The following is a 10,723-nucleotide window of genomic DNA, read 5'->3' as shown; positions in this document are numbered from 1 at the left end:
GTCAGCCTTGGTTGTTTTTAAATGTGCTTTATAAATAAACTTGACTTGACATGTGCTGATTAGAGCTTCTAAAAACATAATTGAATTAATCTGTTAAATAATTTTGAGAATTTGGGTCTACACTGTGCTGAAATGAGGCAACTGGACTTGAGTTTCTGAAGCCTTTCAACTCAGATCTCAAAGGCTCTACAGCTGGTGCAGGGCGGCAGTTAATCATCTGATTGGATCGTTGAGAGTCGTTGATTCTCTCATTTTGCCTTTGTGTTAAATTCTGACGCACCCAACAGCAGTGGGAGACATTAAAGGCACATGAGTGAAAGTTTATCAGGCCATAATGGTCCAGTTGTTGTGCTCTGATGTGTTTCTACATTCAGGTGCAGATGGGGTTTTGGGTCCTGACCTCAGCTGCTGGTTTTCCTTTGTTGCCAAGTCAAGTTTACTTTCAAGCACATTAAAAGAAACAGCACCTGTTAACCAAACCGTCCACAGTTAGACGAGTAAAAGACATTTAGGAAGATTTTAAAAGTGTCCAATGTTGTCCTGATGTGAAAGGCAGTTTGTTTCACACACTCAACAATGATCCTTCACCCTCAGTCAACAGGAAGCAACAAATCTGAGTAGCTGAAATGGGTTTATTTAATCATTAAGGAAAATGTGGTATCATTTTAATGTATATCAATCAAGTACATTTTACGCACCACTGTTTACAATCTTTACACACCACAAATACACAGAAGATTTACATGTACATACATTAAATTAGTTAAAGTCAGCAGTCACAGTATTTTAATGCACAGCATCTGCAGACCTTCTGATGACTTCTCAGGTTTTTAACCTCTCCTGATGCCTCAGAGTCGTTGACCCACCCATTCACCCTTTTGGGTTTGTTGGGTCAAGGTGTGAAATGCTCTGAGTCGTCTGGGACGCCCTGCAGGTATCTGATAAGAGGGGCAGGGTCCAGCTTCCTGGAACAATAACAGTTCTGATTGTCTCCTTATTTACAATAAATTCTGCTGCTGTCCAGCATCAACAATATTTCTGTGCAGTAATGTTAACACTACGATTAATCTGCTCATGATTACCGTTGGAAATTCTTTATATCTTAACAGATTCAATCATATATGTAACATTTGCAAACAGTAAACAAACATATGCCATGATTGCCCAAAAAACAGTATACATGAGACTATTTAGTTTTAACAACACAAAGAGTAAGACCTGTTGAAATCATCTCAATCAAACCTTCCAGTAACGTCAGGATAGCAGAGGTGTGTCTCGGAGCGACTTTATTCACAAAATAAATAATAATACCAGCTACCTCTTTACAATACAGGTGGACTCACGGCTTCCACCAAGTGACAGCGCCATCAAAGGAATTGTTACTATTTGTCTTTTGCATTGTGAAGATTTTTATCTTCAGTCAGTTTTGCAGGAATAAATCTGAGCAGAAACTGTAGACCTGTACACTTCACGCTATACTCTGTGCCATCAGTAAACACTGTCCTTATGAGTTTATGAGCTCAAATAACAGCTACAATTCTTATTAAATATACAAAGAAGTTGACTTTGTAAATTGGCCTCCTCATTAGACCCAAAAAGCAGGATCCAGTGGTTTTGGGTGGTCACTTGTCATGTGTGGTTTCAAAGCACCAAAATGGAGATGGCTTTATTTTGGGACGTCACAGATCACTATGTGGCATCCCTTTAGCTTTCTGCAAGTATAATATACAGCCTATGCTCAAATATTGACCTTTGTCCTCAGAGGCCAGAGAGAGGGAGGCAGAGTTGCCGATGGGCTCCTAGACTGTTGTAACATAAAAAGCCTCATTCACGAACCTCTTTTTCCAAATCAGTCTTTTGTTTGTAACTCGGTTCACAGTCCGGCGTCAGTTGGATTTTTAAGCCATCTGCACTCTGGAGGAAGAGCTCGGGAAAGGTTGGCCTTTTAGGCTGTCCTTCTCAGACACTTGTTGGAGTTTCTTCCAGCTGTTGTTGTTTAGTTGTGCGGGCTTCTCTCTCAGAGAAACTCCACCACTTTCTCCCAGATGCACCGTGAGATATTTGTTCTTCCTTATAAATATAGAACTGGGTGCATGACATTATGCAAGAGTGGACACAAGTGTGGGGATTTTGAATAAAACTGATTCAATAACACAAACGCAGTGTTAAGAATAAATATTCTGGTCATACATACCTGCCCATATTAGTGAACGAGACCCTCTGTCTTCTTTTCTGCTTCTTGTTCTAACTAAATCTGTATGTTTTTGAAAGTCTCCTCAGGCAAAGAAACTCTTGTTATAATTTGTCATGTTAGGAAAAGTCTGTTTAAATAAGCTCCTATTGGTTTGTAAAGATAACAAAGTAAAGCTTGAAAAGTTTCCTGTTATGACAAGGAAGTGATGAAAATTCATCATGATGACGTAGCCTACGTAAGAGAAACTAAGGCTACGTTCACTCTGCAGGTCTTGATGCTCAATTCCGATTTTTTGATCAAATCCGATTTTTTTGTCTGCTCGTTCACACTACAAATAAAATGCGACAGCAAACGCGCTCTAGTGTGAACGCTCAAAGCGGCCCGCATGTGCTAAAGAAGACGTCACACACAGCGCGCTCTGTTTAGACCCAGAGCAACAGTATTGTGTGACTGATGGGCCTTAATATAAAGACTTCGGACTTTACGTTTCCCAATTTTTGCTTTAAGTTATTTTGTTATTGTTAGGTATTTTAGTACCATGGGAGCATTTACTGGATATTGTTTTATAGTGACATTATACAGGAAAACTCTGTCATTCAATAAGGCCCCTTTGTTTTAGTTATTTTTCTCTTTGACCCAAGAATTGATGTGTGAGAATCACAGGCTGGTACAAGGTTGAAATACCACAGAGATCACTCCCTCAGCTACATTAGTTTCTTAATCTTTTAGACGCCTGTTGAGGCCAAATGGTTTGTTTCAGATTTCACTAATGTAAGAACTCTTCGTTTTGTGCCTTGAAAATATGTCGCTGAGATAATCACAATTGTAGCTGAACTAATAAACTACACAAAGGATGCTTCTTCACCCAAGGGCAGGAAGACGCTGCCTTATCTTGGTCTGTACTGGTTTAAACTGATAAATCTGCTGTCTCATGAATTTTATATAAACTGTTGTACTTGTGAATAAAGTTGAGTCGATTTGGGAAGACAATCTGAAGCAGTCTCTGTTTTCTTGTTCTCCCAAGCTGCTCCCGAGCTCGTACTAACACGCTGAATGGCATGCTTGAATATTACTTGAGAATATATTTGACTGTGTTACAGACTAAGGGACATTCTCTGCTGATAGACGTCCACGCCTCGGAGGAAGCCGATCCACGGATTAGGCCCTGGAAACCGTTTCCTTCAGTTATTTACATAATAATGTAGATAACCTAATAATTATCCTTATTGCTGTTTTAGAGGAGCGCTGCTTCAAAGGATAGTTGCAGATTATACAGTACATAAAATATACGTGAAAATAAAATGTTCACGTTTCCCCAACGTTGTCTTCCCAACAGTTTCAGTGACCTCTACACTGGATGGCCAGGAAGCGTTTGCGATGTCTTCTCCGGAGCTGATAATTGGTGTCTGTCTTGTGTCAGTGACGTAAAAGACGGATTTAATGCGACATGACCGTTCAAACAGCAGTCGCTTTCTAAAACATCAGATATGTATCGGATTCAGGACCACATACGAAAGTGACCCAGATCGGATTTGAAAATATCGGATTTGTGCCGTTCACACTGTCATACCATGATCGGATATGGGTCGCATAGGGTCCAAAAAATCGGATTTGATGCGCTTTCGCCTGCAGTGTGAACGTAGCCTAAGAGGAAGAGGAATACTCGGGGACTCCTTGGAGTTCAGGAACAGTTAAAATGTGAGAAAAAGCAAAAATGTTACACAAATTTCAAAGCCTGGTGTTCTTATTGAGATTGGCTGTGACTAATGTCAGCGGTTTCCCTCGATGCACCATTTGTAGTGAATATTTGTACAAATGTTGGGTAAATATAGGAAAATATAAATATAGAAAATCATGATTATTAATAAAGAGACTTTTTTAAAAATAATTTTATTCCCTTTTTTGAAAACATTGTCATCAAACACATACTGAAAAAAACACTATTAAAAATATCCCACGGAGAACATACAGTACACAGTGATACTACGGAAACCTGCAGTAACCTCTTTGTAGCGACAGATGGTGTTAGTAGGATATAAAAGGTCTGTGAGGATGGAAAAGAGGAAAGATGAGAGCTAATATGAGCCGTACAATGACAGGGGTGAAGCATCAGATCCCAGAGTGATGAACCTACGAAGGTGTGTCAGCATTATAAAAATGAAAGACGAGTAGCAGTACTAATAATTACAAATTCTAGGTGTGGCCCCAGACACACCCTAACATATTTGTTCTTTTTTTAAGTGTTCATGATTGGCTGAAAAACACTGAGAGCCAGCTCGAGATCGCGTGAGCGGTTAAGGTGTTGTGTTGAATGGTAGCTCAGTCAGCTGAGAGGTCAAGGGTCGACCTCCTCGGGGATGATGGTGAGGATGGCATCCTCGTTGCCTCGCCTCACCACCATTCGAAGCGTGTCGTCCCGCTTTATGGCAGCGCTGACGTCGCTGGCAGAGGTGATTCGTTCGCCGTTGATGCTGATGATGACATCACTCTCCTTCAGGCCGGCTCTGTTACAAAGAATGAAAAGAAAAGACGAGTTATTCTGGACTACCAAGAATAAAAAGGCATTCCTGACACACACCTCCATATTCCAGGGAAAGGATGAACTGAAGGGCTGCACAAGATCCAGTGTAATACAAAGAAGGATTATTTTGTACTGCAAATCATACAAAGCTGCTGTAGTAGAGTCCAAGAATAAAAATGTACAGATGGAAATGACACTGAAACCGTGTTTCTGCTCTCATAGAGATTATTAGCTGTGGTAGTGACTGAAAATATGAGACTGACAGTAGTGGAAATGAGCTTCCTCTACATCCTCTAAAGGGGTCTGAAGTCAGCCTAGAGAAAAGGTGGGGAGCTCACTTATTTGCGAGGAGCTGAAAGCAGAGCACCTAGTCCTCCACACCAAAAGGAGGCTAGTTGAGGTGGTTCGGATGCCTGCAAAGTGACAGTTAAACACAGAGGCTCTACTTTCAGAGCTGAAGCGATGCCAAAGAGAAACCCAGATCTGCGCAGCTATGACTGAAGCAGTTTGTCCTCCCTGCCAGAGCAAGCTGGACGCTCTGGGTGGGAAACACTCGTTTTTCTGTTTTGCTGCTGGCTTCCAGGATGTTTCCAAAAAGGAAAACAGCAGCTTTAAAATCAGAGGTGAACTCTCCATACCCCGCAGTCAGCACGATCAGAGGCTCCTCCTGAGTGCCGTCTATGTTCTGCATGAACCAAGCAGACAACAAGAAAACAAACTCTGCCTGCTGTTTCCTCAGGTGGGCCGCTGCGGTTTGCTTTCAGCATGCTTGAGTAGCAAAAACCGTCTGCAGAAGCATGTTTGTAACCACCCAGCGTGCACTCTTGTACCTGCTTTAACATACCAGAACCCCTCCGATGCCAAATGTGCCACTTGTGCCTTGGAAACAAAACTCTCTGGACAGAGAGCTATCCTGTCCATATCCTGAACTTTTATGCCCCGATGTGAACTTAGTAGACAGTGAACTGGGTGAAATGAAACACTCACGCCTCAGCTGGAGTTCTGCTGATGACTTCAATGACGTACGCCCCAGAAGTGACATCTGGGAAGTCTGACTGCCGCTCCTTCAGCTCCTTGGCCAGCCTGAGAAAAGAGGAGAAAACCAGTGAGAACATGAGCTTCTGCACCGAATGTTTTCAGCACGTCATTCTGATGCATTTGATTTATTCTGGGCTCTAAAACTTCACTCAGATTAGAAGTGACATCCTGAGGACAGGGCAAACTCTGAGAAGCTGCATCTTCAACAAAGCCGACGTGATGAACTATGACCTGCATCATGCAGTCACTGTGTTCACCACCTTTCTGGAGCAAAATGTCTGAAATGACAGGCCCAGATTTAAATGTGTGTGGTGCCTGAACCACGCTGACTGTCAGCATAATTAAGGCCTGTCAGAAAGAGTATTTTATTCTGAAGTGCCCAAGGCTCCGTCAAGTATTCTGTGGTTTGTAAGCAAAAATAAAAGAGATTAACTGCCCCAAATATGATGAAGATGCTGCAAAATATGACACATGCAGCATTTTTCTCATTATGCTGATCAGCGAATGGACATTTGGCGTCTCCAGCCGGTTAAATGGTGCTCCAAACCAGCAGAAGTGTTGTGTAGCGTTTTATCTTCTCAGTCATAATAACATTTGTGTTGCAAGTCCTGATTCACAGCAGTCAGAATGGCATCTGTGCTTCACACTGCATTATCACTAAAACAGCATATTCCACCCTGGAGCCATGTTGAGAGCATTAATCCCTCTGAAAATGTCTTTCACAAGAAATGGTCTCAAACCTGGGAGGTGTTTTCTAATTGTTGTGTGTTCAGAGCCGTTACTTCACACCAAGTTCTTTTAATACTTAAAATCAGTATGGTTGTATTTGAGTTTATGGGTAATTATGAGTTTTGATTCTTCTTTTCATTCTTTTTGAGTGATTCTGTGGAGGTTTGGGGCCTTGTTCTGATTGGATTATATCCCAGTGAGTCACTGATTGATTGTTTTCCCCTGATGTTACTGACCTCCTGCTCTTGCCTGGATCCCGTTTATTAGCTGCACTTTGCTAGCACTCTTTTTTGCCTTCAGAACTGCTCTTTGTGCCGAAGCTTCATCAAGGTGCTGAAAGATTTTGGTCCCTATTGACACGACAGCATCATTTAGCTGCTGCAGATGCACATCCATGATGTGAAGCTTCCTTTCCACCAAATCATGAGGATCTACTACAGGATTAAGTTTAGGTGGCTGTGGTGGCCATTTGAGTCTTTGTGACAAGGTGCTTTCTCCTGCTGGAAGCAACCATCAGAAGATGGTCCACTGTGGTTACACTGGGATGGACATCGTCCGTTTTCAGACCATTCTCTGTAAACATGGAGATGGTTGTGACAATCTGAATTATTCAGACCAGCATCCACGCCATGATCAAGGTCTCTGAAATCACCTTTCTTCCCCATTGTGATGCTCAGTTTGAGCTTCAGCAGGTCATACTGACCATGTGCAAACACCTAAATGCACGGAGCTGCTGTTACGACTGGCTGACTGTATATTCACATTAAGAAGGAGTTAAGCAGGTGTCCCCAACAAAGTGACAGGTGAGTGTATATCCCTTCCCTTTCTCAAACCTTCTTTTACACTCTCAAGTGTGCTCGTTGGAGTTTTGCACTCAGCCTTTTATGAATATTGATAAATTTCAGCTTTTGTGTTTTTTCTGGCTGTTTTATTTAAGGAAGCTCCAACATGTAAGGACTGATATACATCAGCCAACCGTGTCCCAATGTGCAGCAGCAGCATGTTTTCACTTGCAGCAGGCTTGACAGTGCATCACCACACGATAGGTTTGACATGAATAAAGCTGACTGATGATCACTCGAGGAGGTTACCTATTATCTTGGCTTCTTGCGCAGTGTTGTGAAATGTAGAAAAGTTGGTACTTGGATGGAGGGTGAAACTTGAAAAGCGTAAATGTGATGGCAGATCATTTTAAAAGTACCTGAGGCATGTTTAAAATTAACAAGCTGTCATAAAGTGAGGGTTGTTTTGGTGATTTGGGGAGTTTCCTGCTGTGACTCTGGGCCAGCTTAGGCGGGTACTCTGACCCGAAGGCTGTGAACGCGGCCTGGCCCGGCTTACATTCCTGCTTAAAGCGATCATTTGGCAGCGGGTATCGAAAGCTAACGTCACCCTGTCGATATGATCACCGCCCTGATTATGTATGAAAGTCAGGATTGAGAAACATCCATTTTAGGGATCCAGGGAGCGTCAACAACACACTGAGTCGGGATTTAGATTTTCCAGGCTGCTCTCACAGAAATCAACACATTAAATAATCTTACAATTTAATCCTGTTTAAATGCAGTTTAGATGATTTTTCTGTGGATGTCAGAAGTAGAGGTGAGGGAAGCTGGGACTTACGATGAAGTGAGACTCATCATTCTGACGCCGATGTATTTCTTCTTCTGTGGTGTTTTACCTGCAGAACATAACAACAAAAATACCCTTTATGTCCATGTTATGGTCAACATCATCATCCTCTTCTATCACGTTTATCTAGTTTTAAAATCAACAAGTCTAAAGTGAAGTGTGAAATGTTTAACAGGCAGCTTTGAAATCTATCTTTGCGTTTTAGCTACAGTACCGTAACGTAACGTAGCCATGCAAACGTCTCAGAGTTTCAGGTACAGGTACGAGTACTGGAGGTGGATGTGGCACAAGCCTGGAGCTTGTTTACTCTGGTCAGAGTCAGTTCATGAGTCTGTAAATGTGTGGCTTTTTCTCTTGATTTGGTTTCATTTCAAACAGAAAAACTGGAAGCAACCAAAAAACCAAAAAATGCATCACTGAAAACCACCATCAGTCTTCTTATTGGCTAAATCAGTCTGGGGTGAGAGAAATAAAGGTGCTGTGGTTTGGGTTCAAATCTCAAATCTGCTGACAGTTTGGTCACATCATGTTCTGGCCATGAGCGAACCACTCTGGAGTTACGTTTAGCTGAAAGGGTCTCAGTGCAGTTGTTTTGGTCTGCACCCGAGCATGATTACCGAAACAAACAAACTTCATCAAGGAGGAAAATAAACCGAGATTTATTTAACCGGGCGAAGCAGCTAAAATCCACAGAGCTCCACATGAAACTTTCTGGACTGGAAAAACAGATTTTAAGCTTTATTTAAAAACTGTATTTAAGTCAATTTTAGATCCAGTTTAGGTATTTCAATCTAAAGAGACAAAATCTGGGTTTTGTTTGTAATTTCAAAGCTAAATTGTAAAAAAATTGTCTCTTAGAGCGATAACAATAAGTGTTGATGCTCTCTGGGCATTTACTGGAGAAAACTTTCAGGGCTCTCATCTCCACCTGGGATAGGTGGGCGTCAAAATAAGTTATAACACATGGTCTCCTTTTACCCACATTTAATCCTAGGCTCATCCTCTAGCTGTGGTTCCCGATACTCTCCTGTTTATTGTCTCTTTCCTCTCGCCTCTTAAATACTGAGCCTGGTTCTACTTTCTTCCTGTTAAAAGGCAGTTTGTCCTTCCCACTGTCAGCTAATGCTTGCTCGTGGGGGCGTGTTGTGCGTGCTTGTGCATTGTAATGAAAATTCTTCACGGACAAGCTTGAGCAGCCACAAAAAACACGCAGGCACATGGACGCCCACACGCTCTCACCAAATGATGACAGAACTGCTGTGATTTGATGCCATTTAAATAAACTTGGATTCAGTTTAGAAGTAATGAGTGATTACTGCAGCGGAAAAACTGAGAGAAACCTTAACCCTTATATCACATGACAAAACTTTAGTTCATGAAGAAGTGTTTCCTTGTAAATCTGAGCTGAAAATGTAGTTTTAAAAAATCTGATTTGAGGTGTGAACGTTTATTTTGATAAGGAATGACCTCAATATTCCTAATATAACTTAATGTTACTGCATGCTCACAGCATGCTCACAGCAGTTAGGAATTTCTGTTCATCTGTGTTGAGCTTTTATTGCCTTTTAAACTGCACGGGTCTTTCTCTATAACTTAAAGAGACATTTGTCTACTTTTTGTAAATTATGTCTGGATCCATTTTTTAAACGCACAGCTTTGTGTGAGTGTTCGAGCATGTGAGACTTGTGCCACGTTGTCTTGCTCTCTTTGGCCTCGTCTGCTCCGTCTCTCTGACATCAGCTCCGTGATAACACTGCTACAAACCTTTAGCTTGTCTGTCGTGTGACTCTGCCAGGAACTGTCTGATCTTGTCCGAGGGGATGGCAAAGGAGATTCCTGCTGTGACCTTCAGAGTGTTGATGCCGATCACCTCCCCATCCTGCAGCACACACACAGGAACAAACTTTAATTTGCCAGCGTTTCTCAGTAAAAGCCAGAGTCCCACATGAAGCTTGTGAAACAGCCAATCTGACGCCTCTTTTTTTTCTGTGGCTGACTGAAAACAAGCTTCTAATCAGAGTCAGCTGTGGACCGGGACCCTGCGCCAAGCGTTACCTAAACTCTTTATTTACCTTTCCTAATAAGGACTTTATGCTTCTTGGTCTTTATTTATATGAGGTTATGTATTTCTCCGTTTTGCAACACGTGGATGTGGTCCAAGTAAAGGCAGAGCTCAGTTTCTGCTTCACAGATATCATTCTTAATGATACGGATACAGCTCAAACAGGTCATCTCACTTTTTCTCCTTCACTTACCAGATTGACTAGTGGTCCTCCAGAGTTGCCGTACTGCAAGAAAACAAACAAGCAAACAGTTAATGTGAATTCAGTGAATATTATTAAAACAATTATTTAATGCTTTACCCATTGAAAGCTTACTAGGAGAAACTTTTGCAGCTCTTTTTCTGAGCTGAGCGGTTTCTGTCATATTTCAGACCTGCTCATAGAACAAAACGACCGGGTGTGCATCGGAGGATGCTGAGGGTGGCCTCTTCCTATCCAGCAACCCTCCTATTGCAATGGTTATCAAAATGCATCCTTGTTGACACATATTGAGGTGTCAAAATTCATCATTAAGGGCGCAGGGGAGGTCTTCATATATCGTCTTTA

The 10,723-nt window shown here is 41.9% G+C and overlaps 1 protein-coding gene across 1 annotated transcript in view; it reads right to left on the bottom strand.

The window, feature by feature from the left end:
• Positions 1-4,065: 4,065 nt before the first annotated feature.
• htra1b (HtrA serine peptidase 1b) overlaps positions 4,066-10,723 on the bottom strand; it is a 29,966-nt gene continuing 23,308 nt past the window's right edge. The window contains exons 6-10 of the mRNA XM_026177837.1: positions 10,370-10,402; positions 9,879-9,993; positions 8,106-8,163; positions 5,703-5,798; positions 4,066-4,698 (exon numbers count right to left, since the gene is read on the bottom strand). Coding sequence (XP_026033622.1) covers positions 4,530-4,698; positions 5,703-5,798; positions 8,106-8,163; positions 9,879-9,993; positions 10,370-10,402 — 471 coding nt within the window. The 3' untranslated portion in view covers positions 4,066-4,529. The remainder of the gene's footprint in view (positions 4,699-5,702; positions 5,799-8,105; positions 8,164-9,878; positions 9,994-10,369; positions 10,403-10,723) is intronic.

This window comes from Astatotilapia calliptera, chromosome 8, assembly GCF_900246225.1.
Source record: "Astatotilapia calliptera chromosome 8, fAstCal1.2, whole genome shotgun sequence".
In the NCBI taxonomy this organism is placed as follows: domain Eukaryota; kingdom Metazoa; phylum Chordata; class Actinopteri; order Cichliformes; family Cichlidae; genus Astatotilapia; species Astatotilapia calliptera.
This window is presented reverse-complemented; position numbering and strand designations above follow the sequence as displayed.